General features: G+C 53.6%; 2 protein-coding genes across 8 annotated transcripts in view; one reads left to right on the plus strand and one right to left on the minus strand.

Annotated features, from left to right (window-relative positions):
- LOC121832723 (uncharacterized) lies at nt 1–4,686 on the minus strand. The gene is made up of 4 exons (XM_076546949.1): nt 4,535–4,686; nt 4,326–4,416; nt 3,140–4,104; nt 1–148 (listed from the first exon to the last, which is right to left on the minus strand). The coding sequence occupies exons 1-4, from the start codon at nt 4,684–4,686 to the stop codon at nt 136–138; spliced, it is 1,221 nt and encodes a 406-aa protein (XP_076403064.1). The 3' UTR covers nt 1–135.
- The window catches only part of Ctbp1 (C-terminal binding protein 1), a 25,788-nt gene continuing 8,738 nt past the window's right edge, over nt 3,585–20,634 (plus strand). The window contains exons 1-5 of one of the 7 annotated variants that reach the window (XM_076545747.1): nt 3,611–3,776; nt 8,912–9,104; nt 11,580–11,734; nt 17,066–17,210; nt 18,872–19,078. In XM_076545747.1, coding sequence (XP_076401862.1) covers nt 9,098–9,104; nt 11,580–11,734; nt 17,066–17,210; nt 18,872–19,078 — 514 coding nt within the window. In that variant the 5' untranslated portion in view covers nt 3,611–3,776; nt 8,912–9,097. Of the gene's footprint in view, nt 3,777–3,923; nt 4,187–8,911; nt 9,105–11,579; nt 11,735–17,065; nt 17,211–18,871; nt 19,079–20,634 lie in introns of those variants that run through there. The other 6 variants (XM_076545748.1, XM_006972896.4, XM_006972895.4 and 3 more) reach the window with 6 other exon arrangements.

A 20,634-nucleotide genomic window follows, 5' to 3' on the forward strand; every position in this document is an offset into this window, starting at 1 on the left:
TGAATGCAGTAGCAACTTTGCGCAGGCTTGGTCTTGTATTTTCTGGCCACATCAAACCACTCTCCTGGCAGTGTCTATCTCCCTTCTAGTCTGATGCCGGTAGCTTTGGAGCTGGGGAGGATCCTCGTTGCTGACTCAAGAATGGGAACTGTCAAAGAATGAAATTCAGCAGGTAGGATGTGTCAGGGAGCTCTGAGAAACACAGGGCCATATGCACAGACAGCTGTTCATCACTCATGAGCGTAAATGGCTTGACTCTGGTCACTGCCCTGAATAGCAGGTAAGAGCTCTATGGGCGGCCATAATCCCAGCTAGAGAAGACAGCACCAGGAATAAGGCAAGACTCAGCAGAGGGGATGCAGCTGTCAGTCTGAAACGTCTCTCGTATGTTTGGATACTTGGTTCCCGGATAATGGCAGTGTTTTGAGGGGTTGTGAAATTTTTGGGACTTGTGGACTAGTTAGCAGAAGTAGGCTGTGTGTGTGTGTGTGTGTGTGTGTGTGTGTGTGTGTGTGTGTGTGTGTTTGTGCATGTGCACATGTGCATGGGAGTGTGGGGGAAGTTGGAGGTGGCGTCTGCTCTCTGCTTCCTGATCTACTAAGATGTGAGGAGCTCTGCCGCATGCTCCCACCGCCATGGACTGGTCCACTCTCACTGCTATGATGGACTACCACTCTTGAACTGTGAGCTAAAACCAACTCCCACCCTTTAAGCTGTTTCTGTCAGGTTTCCTGTCACGGTGACAGGAAAAGTAACTGATACAAAGAGGAGCCAGGGCACCGCGCTGACCAGGCCTGCAGAGGGACAGTGACACCAAGCAGGTGCAGATCGGTGACTCACTTTTATTGTTGTCTCAGTCACTGCTCTATTGCTGTGGAGAGACACCGTGATCAGGGCAACTTATGAAAGAACCAACACATTTGCCCGATCCTAAGATGTGCCCCAGATATTGGGGAGAAAGAGTTGGTTCCAGCTACATTTCAAAATAAAATGGGTCCGAGAAAGAAACTGTTTCTGAGCTGAGAGTGCCTGCTTCCCAGGAGCCCTACTTACTGGGCTCCATCATGTATGAAGTTTGTTGCACACGTGGCCTTCTGCAAGCCCTGTCGTTCAAAGTCCAAGACACAGGCCTAGATTTGTCCACAGTCTTGTTTACCTGCTCCTTGGTGTGTCTCAGCCTGATTCCAAACGGACAGGATGGGGTAACTAAAACCACTGTCCTATCACCTTTATTGCTCAGTGGCTCGACTTCGGCCTCTGCCTACTGTCCCTGATACTGACCTCTCTGGATGTCACTAGACATCTTTTGGGGTCACCCATCCACATCAAGCAGATAAGCCCAGTGGGGTCTCAGCCACTTGTATCCCAACAACCATGACATCCCTTCCCCAAAGTCCCTGGGCCTGCAAACCCAGCTCTTCTTGGCCTCCAGCCACAGCCTTCTGTTTCCTGTGTTATATCTGGGCTTTGAGTTTTCTGCTCATTTTCTTGAAGTGTTCTTTTCTTGGGTCTCTGCAGGGCCTGCTCCCTACTCTTCCAGCGCTCCACATGTTCTGGACCACCAGCCCTCACTGACTGGGACACCACCCCTAAACCTTTCAGACGCTTCCTAGGTGCTCAACAGATATGTGGGTGTCTATGTCTTGGTGACCAGAAGAGGAAGTGAGCACTACACTGGCGACCTCCTTAGAGCCTAGAATATGCCTTAGAGTGGATATGCTTAAAGCCCCATCCAGTTTCCACACTATTATCTGTAAATTATGTAACCATCTGAACACGAGTTGAGAACAGCAGAGTTAAGAGTCTCCAATTGCTTACAAGAAGGGCTGGTGCACAGGGCAGTGCCTTGGGAACAGTCTGTCTCTCCATAGGTCTCTTTGGTTGGGTACAGAGTGTCCTCTAGCCTCAGCAGACAGATGTGATTTCATTAAGCTGAAGAAGAGCCGTGTTACCAGGCCCATTCCTTGGATGCAAACCTAGTGTTTTCCAATAAGGGAAGAGCTGGAGGTTCCTCTCGTCCTCCCAGGAAGAAGACTGCTGTGCCAGAGGGTGGACAGCTGAGTGAGGCAGGCAGGATGGGTCCATTTACCAGGTACCCAGTCTACTCTGTGGCCTGGGGTGGAGACAGTCAGGGCGAGGGGGAACATCACACTCTCTCCCTGGCTGGCTGGCTGGCACCAGGATCATGACTCAGGGCTTCAGGATTTGAGCAATGCTGAGCAGAGTGGAGGGCAGGGTGAGTGTGGCCCGACAGACACCAACCAGCTCCTCTCTCAGAAGCAGGTGGTGTAGGTGCCTCTGGGCAATCATAAAGTCGGAAGGCCTCTCTTAGGATGGGAATGTTCAGAAGCCCCTGTCCATTTCCACATCTCGCCACTTCAAATACTCTGGAGCAGACCCCTGCCGGCAGAGGCTGTCCCTGCCTAGGCATGAAGAGTATTCCTACAGCAGGCGCACGGGTCCACGTCAGTGTGATGGTGACAAGAAGCCTGGGTTTCCTCTAGCGCAATGGGGGGCCCCACGGGGTTTAAACAAGCCCTGATACAATCCCTCACAGTGATGGAGTTATGTGGTGGCCCTGGTCGCACTGTGCAAGAAGAAACGAGAATTTGGGCCGGCTGAGAAGAAATGGGAGGTGTTAGCTGCCATGGAGTTGCCATGCTAGGATGGAAGAACTGGGAGGAGCCGTTTGGACGATCTCTAGGGAGTTACCTGCTGCCTGAGAAAACTGGAGCGGATTGGGAGAAGCAGTTCGGGCTGGGGGTGGGGACTAAGGGGAGGTGTATGTTTGCTGGCCTTCCCCCAGCCCTTAGTCTATTTAGGAAGTACCGCAGCAGGCTCGAAAGTCCACCTGTTAGATCCTTTTCTCCATCTATGTCTGCTAAGGGATCGAATTGGAAGGTATTTTCAAAGCATTTGTTCTGTAAATAGACGCCCAGACCGTTGTCGTCTGTCACTGGATCTGCCCACCTTTCTCAAAGATTTGATTTTCAAAAGACGTAGGTAACAAGATGGCCTTCAGCACCCTATAGTTTGGGCTGTTTTCGTGATTTTTTTTTTTTTTTTGAACAGCTAAGTGGTATCACTTGCCACGCCTGCCTGACAGTCCCAGCAACAGCCAGCCTCCCACTCAGATCACCTTCCCCGGCTAGGGCGCTGTCCAGCTCCTGGTCCTGGGTCTGCAGCCCCAGCTCCAGCCGTACTCAGGCCGGGTGCGCCCCTCTCGCTGTCCGCTTGAGGCCGCGGCAACCAGCCCGGTAGCGCCCCACGCGGATGGGCTGCTCCACCAAGCGGGCTCCGGCCCGGGTCACCGCGCCAAGGAGTGGCAGAGGCGCAGTCCCGGGTACGCGCAGGGGAGGGGAGGGGAGGCCCGGGGCGGGAACAGCTGGGGGCGTGTCCAGGAAGGGGATCCAGCCTGGGAGGGGCGCGAGTGGTGGGGGCCGAGCGCGGGGCCGGCGGGCAGCGCGGCCCCTGAGCCGCCCGCGTACGTCCAGCGCGCCGCCTTGCCGGCAAACAGCAGACCAACCGAGGCCCCGCCCGCGCGCGCGCGCCGCGTGTCCCCGCCCGCTCGTCGGTCGGAGCGCGGCTGGCGGCGCGGTGGCGGCTCGGCACGGCGGCGGCCGGGCGCAGGCGGCCGGGCGGAGCAGCAGACTGCGCCGAAGCCGCCCCAGGCGCAGGGCTCGCGGCGGCGGAGAGCGCCGGACTCATCGGGGCCCGCGGCCACCCGCGCCTTTCAATGGGCAGCTCGCACTTGCTCAACAAGGGCCTGCCGCTCGGTAAGGCCGCGCGCGCGCATTTCCGGCTGCGGGCGGGGGGGCGGGGGCGGGGCGGCCGGGCGCGCGCGGCGCTGGCTTTGTGTGCGAGTGCGCGTGCGCGCTCGGTGAGCGCGCCGGAGGGGGGGGGGGGTGCGGTGTGGCCACGGGGCGGTGCGCATGCGCGAACTGCTGCACATGAGTGCGCGTCCCTATTTTCCCCTGCCCGCTCGCGATCCGTGCAGGTGACAAAGGGGCCTGTGGCGCTACGACCCAGGCTGTGACCGAGCTGGGCTTGTATTCCTGGTCCGTGACCCCGCGAGGCTCCTTCCCGTGGACATCCGGGCGGGACCTAGGTGTTCCCGGAGTGACGAGCTTGCAGATCCCGCCTGGGCCTGGGGTTGGCAGATCCGAGAGCGGGCAGTTCTCAAAAGGTGGCACTGAGGGGACATGGGTGGCATACACGCCCATCACGCCTCCAGGCGACTTAGTGATGCTCCGCTTGGCCCCTGGCCTTGGACCACTTAAGTTTGTTATTCATTTGTGAAAGTCCTCCAACCCCAGGGGTCCTGCCGTGGAGGGCAGTCCTTCCTTGGCGGCGTTCTCGGGCCGCGCAGCCTGGCGCACGCGCAGTGGGGCCGACCCCACCTTCGGGCGGGGCGGCCTAGAGGTTGCGGAGCCCTAAGGAGCTTTTGCCCATCGCCCGAGAGCCCCACGGTGTCCCCTCTCTCTGGCTCTTCTACCTTACTAATGAAAGGGCCCGGACCCATCTCTGCCCTCACAAGGACACTGCCTTCTTCCTCATAGCCTGAAAGATGGCAGAGGAAGAATCCTTGCAGCGTGTGCTGCAGCAGGAAATAGGGAACTGTGGGCAGGAGGGAAGGAGGGAGGCGCCCTGTGATGGCCTGCTGCACCTCTTATCAGACAAGGCCATTTCGCAGATCCTGTCAGCCTGTTTCAGGGTGTGGCAGGGTAAGGGCTTCCAGGCCTGCCCTCTCTCCTGGGCTGGTGGTGGGTACCCCTCCTCCAAGACTGCACCATTTTGGAGTTGTAACTCCCTGAAGGCCTGTGTGTATATATGGGTGTGTGTGTTTGGAAAGCTGCTCCGCATCCAGACCATCAGGGTTGTAGGCCAGAATTTCCCGTGGGGTGTGTGGAGGGCGGGCCCAGCCCATTGCCTTCCAGAAATTAAGAGGACAGCCTTCATCCTGGCCTTGCCTGTCAGACCTTTCCAGGCCATGACTCTTGTCCTGATGAATTTGTGATTGGTTAGGACAAATTTGCCTTCTAGGAAGGAAAAGGGAAGTTTAGTTGTCCAGTATTCAGGAAGGTAAACCCTGAGAGCCAGGGTGTCAGCAAGATGACACCACGTGGTTTTTTCCCCCAGGTAGTGTATGTGTCCTCATGATTCTGCTTTGTCATGTCCAGAATCAGAGAGCTTGTGTCCATCATAAACAGGAGTGTACAGGATGCCTACCTCAGTGTAGCTAGCGCACAGGACATCAGGTCCACTGCTATAGAGTGGGCCAACATCTTTGAGTCCTCAGGCAGTATGGTCTTTGGAAGAATGATAGCCGTGGACATGAATATGAGCCTGGGCTCGTGTGGGATCTCTCTGTTTCATCTACAACATGGGGTAACAGCTGTGGGATGTGCCAAGTTCAGGGACAGCATGGGGTGATACTATTCTCCGGAACTGTGTGTGTTTCCTTGTCTTGTTACTATTTAGGCTGGCAGCTGTGGTTTGACGCTGCCCTTTCTCCACTCTGGAGCTTGGTCAGGCATGGCCCTGCTGTGGGTGTCAGCCTGCTTCCGCAGATGTTTGAGGGCACCGTGCCATGCTAGTTGTGCATAATATGAACTGAAGCCTGTAGATTCTTGGTGGGACCTCAGTCATACACTGTTCTTGCTCTAGCCTCTTATCTCTCGTTTGTCACCTATGGGCCTGTAGTTGGGTTTCAGCTGTGTGTTTACCCTCTCTCCAGATGGGCCTCAGGCTCAGAGAGGTTCAGCGTTCCCTTCAGGGTCCCAGGTAGGATCAGGTCCCTAGCCCCCAGCCTTCCAACAACCCACTGTTTCCTGCCTGCCTTTTGAACTAGAGTGATGCGTGCCCTGCAGTGTAACCTGGCAACAGGCTTCTGTGAACATTCATCCTCAGACCTAGGTACTGCTGAGGACCCCTTTGGGGTAGAACCCTGCCCATGTTACCTCGTGGCCCTGTGGCTCCTTGGCATGGTGTGTGAAGCAGAAATGTCCTGGGGTCCTTGCTGCATGGCAGTACCTGTACACTAGCTTTTATCCTGCTGGTAGCAGGAGAGGACTTGGCCTGCATGGTGCTGGCTGGGCAGGATGGCCTGCCTCCAAGCCCTGGGACGTAAGCTGCTACATAAGAGAAGTAACAGTTTATGTTGAGTTGGTTTTGTAGTTCAGCCATGTCACTTGAAAGTCTGCATTCTGTATCTTCACAGTCACTGTCAACAGTGACTTTATGAGTTCTGTGTGGTAGACATGCTCAGCCTCCTGAATCTTTCTGCATTCCTGCAGCAGCCGCAGTACCCTTTTCCCTTAGGTGCTGAAGGCCATGACCATAAATCTTTCCCAGAGCCCAGGCTGTGGACTGTGGGGCGGTATCTTTAGGAGACATGCTCATTTCTATAAAGTTGAAGCTCTTAGTGTGGCCTCTTGTCAGTCTTACCCAACTTTGCTGCTGTGAGGTTCTAGGTCTTTGCATGTCCTCTAGTTAGTGTCAGACCTGTGTTATAGGCAGTGTAGAAGCTTGAAGACTGAGGGACAGGGCTGCATTGGCCTGGGTGGCTCAAGGGAAAATCTGCCAGGCTCGGGGTGATGTTGTATGGGCTGGGGGTGTGGGTTTTGTAGCTCACAGGGAGGCATAGATAGTGGAGACCCAGAAAGATCTCTCCCTAGGCATTGCTGTCCCTGCTGTTAGTTCTGTGTGGCTGTGATGTTCTGCCTGCCACTGTCTCCAGTGGAGGTACACACAGGGCTACTTTGTCTGGAGACAAGTCTCCAGTGAAGCTTTCTGTAAGTTGCATGACCTCTGTGTCCTCTACCAGGCCCGGCCACACTACAGCATTGGGAAGATGTCCTGCTAAGAAGGGCAGGGAGGGGGGCTGCCCCTAATAAGCTGGAATATCACATATGAGCTATGTTCTTCCAGTGAGGATAGTGTTCCCAACTGGCGCTGAAATGGGCAGGTGTTCTCAGGTATCAAGACCTGCGGTCTCTGTTGTAACACACGCAGGCAGACAGACACACAGAGTTGACCAGCATTACTGAAAATGAGTCTTGGTGGCAAATCCATGCCTTTTATCATGGTTTCTATTCTGTGCCGCTCTGGTGTGTGTGATATAGGTCACATCTGGCTGTGACACTCTTATTTCTCCTGGACACCGCCCCTCCGTGCCATCCCATCGTCCTGCTGTGCTTTACCCATGCCTTTGGCAGTGCCTGGCCTGGAGCTTCATGGAGGCTGTCTGGCCTACCTTACTCCGTGTTGCCCTTACTTTTCAGCTCCATTCTTGCCAGGCGGCAGGAACTTCCACATTCTGCCTCCACCTGATCTGAGTGGCCAGATTCTGTCCTCTGGCCTCTGGAAGTGGGCAGGGACCAGCTCATAGGACAGCTTTGTCATCAGAGAGGGCTGCTTGGGAGTAGAGCTGGCCTTGTACCCCAGAGGGATCTGTGCCTAGAGTTGGAGGAGATTCCCTCTGTTGCTTCAGAATCCCTTCCCAGGGCACCTTTAAAGAGGATGGGGGATGGCTGAAGGGTAGGAGGGATCTGGTCCTAGCTGAGAAGTGCTGGCCATTCCCAGGATTTTTATTGGTTGGTAGTTTGAGACAGGGTCCCTGAGTCCCCACGGCCCAGATAGCTGCTGCTTTTGCTATTGCAGATCACACAGTGATCCATGCAAGGAACAAACACACTCCTTGCCACAGGTCTGTCAGAGCTTCCAGCATCCTGACTTCAGGTCCTTTCCTTCTGCAGTGGCACCTTGGCGCCCTCTGCTGGGAAAGTCTATCATGGCACCTACTAAGGGGAGAGCCGGGCCTGTGGCAGGCGCCTGGCACGGGAAGGACTGTGTGACTCAAGGGCATTGTTGCTGCTTTACTGACTGGTTCTGCATTGTCTGTGGTGTTCCTCAAGGCTGGGCATGTCCTTCCTGGAAGCCATCACTGAGCACGTGTGCTGGGAACTCCCAGAGAGAACTTGTGAAAACGTTTGTGAGCCTTCAGAAAGGAGCTGTCCCCCAAATACACTGGGTGCAGGGTCCTGAGGCCCCCACCTGCCTTGGATTGGTGGCCATGGTGGCCTTTCTGGATGAGCTTCCAGAGCCTGAGCTGACAAGTGGTCTTGTCTCTTGGTGGTGTTGGAGGGTGTCAAGGCCAGGCTCTGTCCTAGCCAGCCTGATGTCTAGCTAAACTGAGAGGTTGGCCCTGTGTGGGGTTCACGTGCTAAGAACAGGGACCAGGGCTTTGGCTGCTCAGTGACACGCTTCAGAGGTTGGCTTGGTGCTCACCTGTAGTATCCTAGGTTGCTGGGCTACAGGGCCTGCCAAAATGTGTTTGGATATCAGGGCCTGCATTTTCAACACAGCCGGACAGCACTTTCAGGTGAACCAAGTGACTGACTGTTAGCTGGTGCAGGGATGCTTTGAGCAGGGCCTGGGAAGGAAGTTGGGTAGAAGGCTGGAAAGCCAGCACCTGACAAGCTTTCCTGATAGCCTTGTTCAAAGATCCTTGTTGGGACATGGTTGGGACTGCCTTAGATGTCAGGAAATGTAAATATAAAGGAGAGAGTCCCAGGGAAGCTGGTAGGCCCTTTCTGCGGTTGTGTGGCCAAGTACCCAGTGCTGGCTGCTTTTACTTCCCGGTTTGATAACACTGTGGAATCTGGGCTGAGCCAGAAGTCTGGTGGGGTAGCCAGCCATAGAGCTGTTTCTAGATGACTTGGGGGCTTGCCCCAACCTGGAATCACAAACTCTGAGTGAGTGTCTTGCTGTCCAGTTGGTCTTCTGGCAGCTGCAGCCGGACAGGGTTAAGGATGTAGCACAAAGCTTCCCTCTCAGGAAGCTTCCTCGAGTCTGAGTTTTAGCTGGCCTTTGATGGCATTTTAACTTGTCTCTTGTGTTTGATTTTTAGTAAGACTTTGAACCCGACGCAGGCTTCAGTGGCTGCTGTGGAGCAGAAGCCTGAGAGCTTTGGTTGGAGACAATAAGACGTGGGATGAGGCTCCGTGACAGGACGCGGTTCGGCCTGGGGATTCTGAAGACAAAAAGCTTTGGACAGGCGAATTCATGGTCGTGGAAACCCCGCCCCAATTAAGCAATGTCAGGTTGGTAGGGGGTGCCAGGTGAAGCCATCTGCAGAGGACCTGCAGGAGGGACGTGGGCTGCACTGCCATAAGCTAGGCAGGCTGACTTCCGGCTGAGGACTGGGACGCCTGAGGAATGTGCTTGGTGTTTACAGGCTGCCTTGGTCAGCGGCCATTCAGCTACTGTGCTAGGGGTTGGTTTCTGTCAGAAAAGTATCCCGAGGGTGTGGAGGTGGGTGCTGAGGCCAGGCTTTACCTGAAGAAGCGTGAGCATCAGTTCTGAGGCTGTGCATGCCCCAATGCAGACCTGAGGTCCTGAGCTAGGCTGAGCAGGGATTTCTGGTCTTTTCTGTCTTCCACCTGGGAAAGGCTCTTAAGTAAGCTCAGCCCTGGACTAGTGTTCCTGTTTAGCATGGATCCAGTTACTAGATCTGTCTGCCTCCTGGATGGGTCTCTTTGGGAGGACCCTCACACTGGAGCAGCTCTGTGCATGGAGAGGAGGCGCCACGAGCCCGCTGGTTTTAGAGGGCTTGGTCTTTGTTCTCCCACATGAATCTGGGGGTCATACCCATCTTTTAGATGAAGATCCAGGCTCAGACCCCAGCCTAGCAAGACCCACATCCATAGGTGCTCCCTGAGGAGTTGTTTATAGGGTGAGAGAGTGGGTTTTCCATCAGGCTGGGCAGGTCCTCCATGAGGTGTAGGCCATTTCCTAGGCAGTAGGTTCAGGCTGTGCACTGAGGACTTGCTTTGTAGTCTTAGAGGAGTTGTGGACATGGACATCGCTCATCACATTCAAACAGAATGTGCTGTTCAAGCTGGGGAATGAGAAAAGTAGATGTGTATCAACCCTTCTAAAATAGTAATAAGTCCATTACCTGCTACAAGAAGGAATTCTTTTATGTGAGAAAAGCCACTTGGTAAGTCCAAGTTGGAGCACAAGTGGATTGTTGCTGTTTGTCCACCTCTGCTGTCTGGTGACAAGGGTAGTTAGGGATGTGGTCCACAGGGGTCAAGGAGGGAATATGCAAGTGCCAGACCTGGGACCTTGCAGACCCCACCTGGGTCCACTGAGTCTTGGCACCTTTACTTTTACTGTTTATGAAGGCATGGAAGGGTATAGCTGTGTCTTCTCATAGGCACATTGACACTGGGGACAGGCTCTGTGTAGCAACACCTCTCTGTTCCACAGCTGGACCTTGGGCTTAGTGTTGTTTAGAAGGCAGCTCCATTATCTCTGGGTGGTCAGTGAGACCGGTGTCACAATCCAGGTATCCAGTTCTAGGCCTGGAAGCACTCAGGAGTGATTGTCCACCAGCCCTGCTGTACATGGGTGTGATAGTCCCTAGAGCATTGCCTTTCTGTGACATGGATTCTCTGAGGCACTTCCTTGGCACAGGCAGCTTGGGGCAGCCTCTGCACCTAGAGGCGAGAAAGGTGACTGGGAACTTCACAGGCTGCTGTTCACTAGTCAGCAGCTGTTGCAGGGCTGGCTGCCTCTGGCCTGTTCAGTGGGGACTGTGTGGAAACTTGTTTCTTGTCCTCCACCCGCCTACCCCCCCCCCCCACTGTGCCTTCTCTATGGTCCATTCTCTTGGCTGACTCTTTTGGAGGCTCTAGGGCTGGACAAGGCCCTGCCTGGTGCCGCCTGCTACTGTGGAGCTACCTTTGGTCTCCATAAGGTGTCTGCTGCCCTACCCAAGGTGGCCAGACAGTACCTGGGACTGCTGTGTTGGCTGTGTACCTGTGAAGCCCTTGGTACTGTATTTGGCCCCCAGTGGGGTCTAGTCTAGGGTGTCATGTTGGGAACAAGCTGATCTCGTAACCCTAGAGGTTTTGGTGGAGCTAGGAAACAGACCCAGGGCCTCACAGCCACTGGGCAAGTGCTCCACTGAGTTGCACTCCAGGCCTGAGGTTCTTTCTCCCCTTGGTCTGGGAGGTAGCTTCTCAGAGTGTGGTAGCCCTTTTTTACTGTCACAGGTTTTTGGCCTTGGAAATCTACCACTAGGAATGATACCAGATCGGGTTACCTGCTGAAATCACTGTGGTCTCTGTGGGGTTCTGGGCAGTCACACGGTGATTTAGGCAGCAAAGAGTGACCAGGCACTTTCCTGAATCCCATCCTTTTGTGATCTGTACATTCTGTGTTGACAAGATAGCCTATGGCTACAGGAAGTCAGGGCTGAGGTGTCTCCTACTTCCTCTGTGTCTACTTCCTCTGTTCTCCTGTCTCCCTGCCCTGCTAGGGTCTCCAGGGATTTCAGGTCCTGTGCCCTCGAGAGCTTGATGGTCTGAGTCCACTCAGTCATCAGTGAGCTATCGCAAACTCCATTTCCTTCTTCGGTTTAAATTTGCTTTTTACAAAGCCCTGTGTAAACAGATGCCGAGTAAAACAAATTCTCAGGGCTGATCTCTCCAGCTCTAGTGGGTAGCACAGTCCTTAGGTCACAGACTAGAGCTGCTGAGGGCATTAAGTGCTCTGCTCCTTTCTTGCAGGCGTCCGACCTCCCATCATGAACGGGCCCATGCACCCCCGGCCCCTGGTGGCGCTGCTGGATGGCCGGGACTGCACAGTGGAGATGCCTATCCTGAAGGATGTGGCCACAGTAGCCTTCTGTGATGCACAGTCCACACAGGAGATCCATGAGAAGGTAGTGTCATGAGTTGGCCAAGTTTCTTGGGGGAGTAGGGGGGCTCCAGAGCATGGGCCATGCAACCTCAGGCTGCAATCCGAGTCAGCACACAACACTAGTCATGCTCCTTGGCCTCTGGCCATTGTAGGTCTAAATACCACGTGGTCTTGTGTGGCCTGTCACTGTGCCTGGCCTTGTCAGGAGGAAGAGATGAGCTTACTCTGTATTTCCTTGGTTTCTTACATCACAGCCAGTTCATTAGAAGGAGTGGAACTGTGGGCATCTGCCAGTGACCATGCTGGATGCTACCTGGAATACACAATACCTTCACCCACGGTACCTGCCTAGAGCTTGTTGTCGGGTGGCTAACAGCTCTGAGCAGCTTCTGGGATTGATGTTTGCTTACATCTCTTGGGTTCCTCTGTAACCTGGAGTGTGCTCATCTGGTTTCTGCTTGTGTCATAGCTAGTTCAGACTTTGCACTGGAGACAGCTTGAAAACATTCTTTACAACAAACCTAAAAAGGCTTCAGGGATTGCAACCATGAGGGACCTGGCGTCTGCTCTTGTGGATGCTCTGGTTGGCTATCCTAGAGATTTGCTCCTCTGGGAGGAGGGGTGGGCTCTGTTCTTGGTGGCACCATGGCCTCAAAGGGTGGGCCTATTGGCCCACTGCAGATGGTGCCTCAGACCCAGAGGGCAGTGAAACTCATATCTGAATGTACCTTTCCCTGGCTGATTACCCAGCCTTCTCAGTCTGCCAGGCGTGGGATTTAGCATAGAGTGGACCTGCAGCCTGGCCTCTGTGTGTCTGTAGTCTTTGGACACTTGTCACTACCATGTAGATACGCGGTTACAAGGAGGCAAGGCTCTGTGAGGAAAACAGAGCTCCTCACCTATGGGAGCCCTAGGCTGACTGTGGGTTGGGCTACTGTCAGCCATGAGAGAGACAGTGCCTTGGTGAGGTCGTGTAGTAGGTATGGGGGAGCAATAGAAGACAGAGCTGCAAGACACCAAAGCTAAAAGTGAGAATTACCACTTAGGGCATAGTAGTAGGCAGGAAGGGGTCAGAAGTCCTGAATCTTAGGCCTTGTGGAGAAATTGGGGAATGGGAGGAGAGTGGGAGCAAAGAGTAGGCAAGTTAATAGAACCCAGAACTCAGAGGGAAGGAGCTAGATGCAAAAGCTGGGAACACAGTGCTGGAAGATTTCCCCAAACATAGGGAACAGTGTGTTAGTGAAGGGCCTGGAGCCTGAGGCATGGCATGTTCTATATTGTTATACAACCTTTAAGCATTCTAGCAGCCATACTTGGGGGCCTTTGTCCTAGCACATGACATGCATTCTCATGGTCAACTGTACTTGATGGTATGGCAGCTTGATTCACAGAGGCCCAAACTGGGCAGCCCCCCAGCTCCCTTTGGTGATATGGCTGTGCAGATTGTATCCTGCCACAGATCCTGCCTGTCTCAGGAAAGGGATGACCCACAGGTGCCCATCACCTTGGGTGGATGTCACTGAGGGAAATCACCTTCCCTCTTTCTGTTGGCTGGAAATCAGATATGATGGCTGAAGCCTTGGGTATGTACCTTGTACCATAAGAAGGAAGCCATATACTGGGAATGGCACAGCCACAAGACCGGAGTCTGGTACCCTAATGACTATGAAGATGTAACCAAATATGTGGGACACCTGTCTCTAGGTGTGGAAAGGAAGTAACTGTCTTATATATCCTTGTTATGTGGGGATTTCCACCTTTTAGAGCAGGAAGTCCTCACAACTGGCTGAGTGTCACTGTCTACATTGCAGATGAGAATGTTATACTGTCAGTGAAGAACACGATGAAGAAAACTTCCCAGAGACCTTAGCTCTTCTGCCATGGACCCAGAAGGACTATGAGAGGGGCTAGGAGACGCCCACTGGTGTGGGAAAGTCACTTGTGACAGGAATCTCAGAACACCTCTGGGCTGGGTACTGTACAACTTCTCAGCCAAATGACCTTCAGCTCAGGACTACACGGGCCCAGGAGGAAAAAGAAGTAACAGGGACACCACTCCCAGCATGTGCTGAGTGAGGGCTTAGGGCAGCGGGCAGTCCCCACTGGAGATGACCCATGGGTGCAGAACATCCCAGGCCAGAGGAAGTCCCTTGCAACTAAGATGTACGAGAAATGAATGGGCAGAAGTGTCTCATGCCACCAGCAGACTGCCAAGGCACTGACCTTGGGCTCAAGTTGCAGATACATCTGGAACCAGGACAAAGGTTGAGAGAAGAGGGTTTCACTGTGCAGGAGTCCATTGCTTGGCCAACAGCTCCCCCTTTCAGAGTGTACTGAGACTCCGAGACTCATTGTTAGTGCCTTGATGGGACAGAGCAGGGGACCCAGGAATGTGTGTGGCCTTCAGGTATACGGACAAAATGCTGGCGAACTAAGTTACGGGCTGGGATGGTGTTCTGGCTGGATGGTGGCAATTGGAAGAGCAGGAGAAGGGTGCTTTTCTTACCTATCTACACAGAGAAGACATGCAGGTCTAGAAGGGAATCTGTAGGCGTGCTCAAATGACACAGGAAAGTAAACTGGTAAAATTCAGTAGGTCAAGTGGGCACTGCCCTTTGTCCTCTGGCCCAAGGGTCACAGGTAAGACGTTCGGGCCCTCCCAGTGAGCAGGAAAAGGAACTCTTTGCAGAAAGCTGGCCAGAGGAGCAGTGCTTCTGTCAACCACTTCAGCAAAGCCCCTCTGTGGTCCCTTGAAAACTCACAGTTCACCTCCAGGTGGTCAGGTAGTCCCTGATACAGTTGAGAGCCTGGATGCCACTTTCCTCCGTGGAGAAGAATAGCTGCAAAGCCCCCTGGTGCCTGTGAAGTTGGAGAGTCTGCAGAGGATTCAGCCAGTGTCTGCTCTGCCTAGATATGACTGTGTCAGCAGAAAAATATCAGGCTTGATGGTGAGATGGGAGGAGCTGCAGTTTCACATGGTAGCTGTTCCTATGCATATCAGGTGATAAAACCATCCAGTGTGGGTGGAGCCTCAGTGATCTGTCAGAGGGAGGCTGGCCCAGTGAACCCAGTGTTGCCCTGACCATGAAACCTCAGTGTGGTTTGGGGTGTGAGCTCCATTCAGAACTTGCTGCTACTGGGTACACTCATGGCCCATTTCCATCCAAGGATGGTTGGGATGCATTAGTCACTCACTGTATGCTATGCCTGCTGTGAACATCTGGGACCCATGGTATGGAGGACACCAAGTACACCAGGGTCAAGTCACTGGGATCACATAGCTGGTGGATAGGGACATGTGGGCGGTTGCTTGCAGAGGGTATTCTTGGAGGCCTAGTGTAAGGGGACGGGCCTACAGCACCCACCTTCAGCAGGCTTCCTTGGAAACACTAAAGAGAGTATAGGAGAGGTACATGGGGAGTAGACCTGGGCTGTGGCACTCTGCCTGGCTCGCCCATTACCTAGCAAGCCCAACCCCAGTATGTTTTTGTCCTGCAGCCGGATGATTTCATACTAGGTATTAAAAAAAACACCATGAGAAAATTCACAGAGAAACAGACAGGCAGATTTCACCCAGGAAGGCAAATTCAAGCACCAGTAGTAGATGAACAGTAGGTTGTGTTTTTAGTTGTAGAAGCTCAGTGGTAACATGAGGAAGTTAATTGTCAGTTGGACAACAGGTTCTAGAGCCTCAGAGGACCCTCCATTTCTAGGAAATTAACTCAAGGAAATAAACACACTGGCTTTTATCATGGAGGAGTCAGCACTGGCAATAGTCAGTGCCATGAAAGGTCCAGATGATTTGATTTCACCCTTCCCTGTTGGCACATTTGTAGGACATTGGAAACATGCTTTTAAAAGACATTACTCTCCTGGGTAAGTGCTAAGGATAAGAAGCAAGCTGGCTGTCCATACACACATGTTGACATGCAACAAATGTCATACCTTCAGGGTGTGGATCTGTCCTGCCCACAGCCAACCCTTTCCCAACATAGTGAGGGACCCATGTCAGGTGTTAAATCTGTCCCTAACTACAAATCCATTCCAATACTACCTCGAGATCTGTCTATTTTTGGTCTGCACTACTATACATGCCATGGGCCTCAGCAATAATCATTTGTGTGGGATTGGTCCCCATGTCCCTCAGCCTCTCCTGTTCTGTGGAACTGTCCAGGTCCTTCCTGTGCTCGTGATTGCCCATCTGAAGTCCATACAGCATGAAGCTGTCAAGGACTTAACTAAATCTTCCCTTACTTGTGGGCTCTAGGAGCCCACACTTACCCCTGTGCTGCCTCAGCTGCCCATTCCCCACTCACTCTTTCTCACATGGGCTCTCCATGCCTCTCCACTGTCAAATGGGTACCCACTTTCCCACACAGGTCTAAGTAATATATGTGGCCCTGATTCCCTTGAAGCCAAGGGCAGCCATCAGTCCTGCCCTGAGCTTATAGACTTCAGGGCTATTCACCCCACCATTCCAGAGGCCCTTGATTCAGCCTCTTACGATCTTCCTTCAGCACCTGGCTGTTTCTTCCTCATGTAGTAATCTAGATGCTGCTGGGCCCAACATGAGTGGAAAGGCTACTATGTCCGCCCTTGTGGTTCTTTGCGACAGATGAGGCCATTCTTCCTCAGTGACAGTTGTCTGCATTTTGGGTCCTGCACCTGGCTATTGAGGTTGTGTAGATGTAGCAAAGAGAGGCTGCACTAGCCTTTCCACATGGAGCAGCCTCTGCCCCAGAAAAATACCTTAGCTCCACAGCCAACCAGATCAGCAGGAAGTACCAGTATAGAAGAGGACGGGTAGAGTTGGCTTGTGCAGGATGTGGTGTGCCAGTGTGGAAGAGGACAGGTGGAGTTGGCTTGTACAGGATGTGGTGTGCAGGTGTGGAAGAGGACAGGTGGAGTTGGCTTGTGCAGGACGTGGTGTGCCAGTGTGGAAGAGGACAGGTGGAGTTGGCTTGTGCAGGACGTGGTGCTCTTTTAAAAGCTGGCCCTGCCCACTCCCAGGTGACAAGTGCCTTTGGATATATTTGTTAACTTGGGTCCTCTTGGTACTTCTCTACAGAGATGTGTGGACTGGGCCCTGTAGTTTTGGGCATAGAGTCTGGTTGATAGCAGGTGCTGCTGCTAGTCTTTGCCCTTGGACACTCTGCTGAGGCTCTGCTGGTAGCATGCTGCTCTGTCTGAGACAGTTGAGAGAACACAGCTGCCCCTTCATTGTGTTTCCAGTGTCTTCCCTTATGTTCCCTCTTTCTCCCTTGCCTCTCTTGGAGGCTGGCTACTCAGCATTTTTGGGTACCTTTGGTGCTTCCTGGGAGCTTTGTAAGCAGCCTGTTTTCCCTTAATGCAGGTACTGAATGAGGCTGTGGGCGCCCTGATGTACCACACCATCACACTGACCAGAGAAGATCTGGAGAAGTTCAAAGCCCTCAGAATCATCGTCCGAATTGGCAGTGGGTTTGACAACATTGACATCAAGTCAGCTGGGGATCTAGGTAGGAGCTCTGAAGTCCCTGTTCCCATGGCCAAGATGTCTCACTTAACCTTCCAGCTCTACTGGACAATCAGTAGAGCTGGGGCTGCCCCTTGAATTGAAGGCGGTTTGGGGCTCTGGGTAGGGCAGGTTGTGGTGGACAGCACAGGATGGGGGTGTGACTTCACTCACTCTGTTGTCACCAACCTACCAGGCCCTAGGCTTTGGGTTGAGACGAGGGGCCAGTCAGAGAGGTCATTGCCCTCTTCCTAAGACAGCAGAAAACGGAATGTGTGTTAAAGCCATGCATGTATACACATGAAGCAACATGTGCTCAAATTGTACACACGTGCACAAATCTGTACCTGTGCGTGGATTTATATTGAAACAGCATAGCCATACTTTGCCATTCTAGAGTAGCCTGTTTTTTGTGCTAGTGGCCCACTGACAAAGCAGGGCTGCACTCTCCAGTGTGCTGTTGACATCACTCTGCTCCTCTGCTCCTTAAGGCTGCGGAGGGAGGCTAGAGCTGACCTGTCTGGGAACCACGGGACAGCTGAGAACTTCAGTAGTGTGGTGGGAAAGTCAGTCTTGTTCTGTTAGTTCATATGGCCCTGGCAAGCCACAGGGGCCAAAACCTTGATGGCTGACCTGCCCCTCCCTGGGCAGGGCCCCACCATTTGTCTCTGTAGTCCCTAGAATTCACAGGCTCCACTTTGCAGCTGGGGATGGCCCAGTGCTAGTCCAAGTTTGGTTCCTTTAGACTCAGCTGTGGAGAGTGGGGTGGATCTTACCATCTGTCTTTGGGGTGGGGGCACAGTTTGTTTCTGAGTGCAGCTAATAAGCAAACAGGACAGAGAATAGGCAAATGCCCTGATCATTCCTAGTCTGAGTTATCTGGGTGGGCAGGTGGCTACTAATGAAGCCACTAATGCCCAGTTCTTCCCCATCTGGGTCATAGGACACTTAACCTTCCTGAGCAGCCATGGCCACACTAGCAAAGGGCCAAAGCCAAGGCACAACTTGGGGCTGACTGGCCCCACTTGCTGACACTACATGTATCACACCTTCTAGTTCCCCAGGGCTTCCCAGGCCAAGCATGGCCCGGCTCCAGGGCTCCACAACCCCCACTGTCCTGCGAGCAAGTAAGATGGAGCTTTCTCTCCCCTAACCATGGTGCCCCAATTTTCCCAAGGGCCCATGCTGCCTTGGGTTGCCCCTGGCCCTTGTCCCCAGAGGAGGACCCCATCATCCCAGCCATGAGCCCGTCCTCCAAATGGCCTTGGCTCCAACTCTGCTTCCCATATCCCAGCGGGATGCTTTTGCCTGTGCTTCCTCCGAAGGTGTGAGGACAGGACATTTTTGGAAACTATCTTAAAAATGAAAGGTACCTGACACAAGGAGGAACCAAGACAGGACCCACACACCCTCCAGAAATGACTCACTTGAAATAGAACAAGGGGACAGAGAGTAGTCCCTGCAGTTCACATCTGTGTTCTGCAAGGCTGCAGGTATGGGCCTGAGTATGCCCAGTGACATGGAGTCTCCTAGGTGGCTGGGGGACGTGTCTTCTGAATGCTCCTGCTGAAGCACCACCCTAGGGTATGCTCTGGCAGCAGCAGCTCTGACTGTGGATGACAGGAGTCTGTGGGCCTAGTACATGTGTCTCCACATATCTTGTAGGCATCGCAGTGTGCAATGTGCCCGCAGCGTCTGTGGAAGAGACGGCAGACTCCACCCTGTGCCACATCCTGAACCTGTACCGACGAACCACGTGGCTGCATCAGGCACTCCGGGAAGGCACTCGGGTCCAGAGTGTGGAGCAGATCCGAGAGGTGGCTTCCGGAGCTGCCAGGATCCGTGGAGAGACCCTGGGCATCATTGGACTAGGTGCGTTAGCCACTGTGACTCGGCACAAATAGCCTGTGCCCATCTGCCACCCTTCCACTCCATAAAGCTGAGGCCCCGGACTTGCTGGTTGTGTTGCTGTCCTCAGCCCAGGATAGGACATCAGATAAGTAGTCCCCGTGCAGGACCAGAGACGCCCTGCTATGTCTTTTATAGGTGTCATCCACAGAGGGCACGTAAGAGCACAAGTAAGCATCACACATTGATGGTAACGTGTCACATGTGGATTAAACAGACATAGTGTACACATGGAGACAGCTATGTTCACAGTCTGTACAGACACGGTTGCATACACACTCATTCCCCACAGCTCTGGAGTAGTTGAGTGGGTGTGGCCTCGGCCTGTTTCTGCCCTGCTGAGGTGGTCGTTGGTTCCCATGCTCCCTGGCTTGTTCTCACAGCCGTCACCTTTTTGTGAGTACCCGTCTGTTGTGTGTACCATAGAGATGGCGCAGTAAGTTGTGCTAGAGTTTTACTTTTGAGGGCTCCCTTGTCACCAGGCAGCCTACCCTTGGCTGACCCTGGCTGTGCTGTACTCCTGCCTCAGCGCTGCTGCCAGGAGCAAGAGATGGGAAGTGGGTGTAGGTCACCTCAGTTACAGGAGGAGGTGGGCCTGGGATGTGGTTGTTGCTGTCCTCGTGGACATGCATGGCAGGGCTTGTGCTCCATAGCACTGAATGTGCCCTCCCTGTCCAGTAGATAGGGTAAGATAGCACCTCCTACCTCACGCCTAGCACCAAGATGCCTTGAAGGATTTAAGAAAGATAAGCCTGGCTGGAGTGAGGGGTCAGGACTGTCACTGGCGGGCCAGGGGTGTCACTGGCAGGTCTGGGTGGTCAGGCAGCCCCACTCTCAGGGCTTGCCCTCCAGTAGTCTGTTTGGTCTTCCTTACTAGAGTGGTTCTGCCTCTGCTTCCTTCGCTAGTGTTGGGAAGCTGTCTTGCAATGCCTGTTTGTCCAGTGGACCACGTGGCTGCCACTGACGACCTACTCGTCTACACTGTTGTCCTTTCTGCTGTGTCAAGCTGTCCACTGTAGCCACCCCAGAGCTCCCTAGGGCTCAAGATACATGGATGGTGATATGTATCCCATGTGGATGATGTAGATGACACAGATGTGGTTATACATGTGAACATGCTTGTGTGTGAGTAGACTGTCTACACAAGCAAGGAGGGTGAATTTTGTCCCTCGGCACAGCAAAGGCTCCTGAGTTGTTGACCCTCTGCCTTGAGAACCCCCTATTCCTATGTAAGGCTGTCTACCAACTACAGGATAGGTCTGGGGCTGGCTTCCACACACTGTGGCCTCCCTCTGGAAGGGACATGAGCATGTGTCCCCAGTGTCCCTGTATCTCCTGCTCTTCTCTTCTACAACCCGGTGAGGCTGTCTCCTGTGTGGAATATGGCGGTTAGTTCTTGGTTCGTCAGTGAGGGCACATAGGCAGTGTGGGCTGTAAGCTTTGCTTCTGTAATGGATGTACCAGCTACTTTCCCATGGCTGTTGGCCTCTACCCCCGGAGACTTCTGCCTTTCCTCCTTC

The sequence above is a fragment of the Peromyscus maniculatus genome, chromosome 10 (genome assembly GCF_049852395.1).
Source record: "Peromyscus maniculatus bairdii isolate BWxNUB_F1_BW_parent chromosome 10, HU_Pman_BW_mat_3.1, whole genome shotgun sequence".
In the NCBI taxonomy this organism is placed as follows: Eukaryota; Metazoa; Chordata; class Mammalia; order Rodentia; family Cricetidae; genus Peromyscus; species Peromyscus maniculatus.

Excerpts from the sequence above, each read along its gene's own strand:
- LOC121832723 (XM_076546949.1), bottom strand. The coding sequence starts at position 4,686 with ATGGCCTTGTCTGATAAGAGGTGCAGCAGGCCATCACAGGGCGCCTCC. Across the intron at positions 4,417-4,534 it reads AGGAAGAAGGCAGTGTCCTT|GCCGCCCCGCCCGAAGGTGG; the intron begins GTGAGGGCAGAG and ends CGCAACCTCTAG. Across the intron at positions 4,105-4,325 it reads AGGAAGGACTGCCCTCCACG|GTCCCGCCCGGATGTCCACG; the intron begins GCAGGACCCCTG and ends GGGAACACCTAG.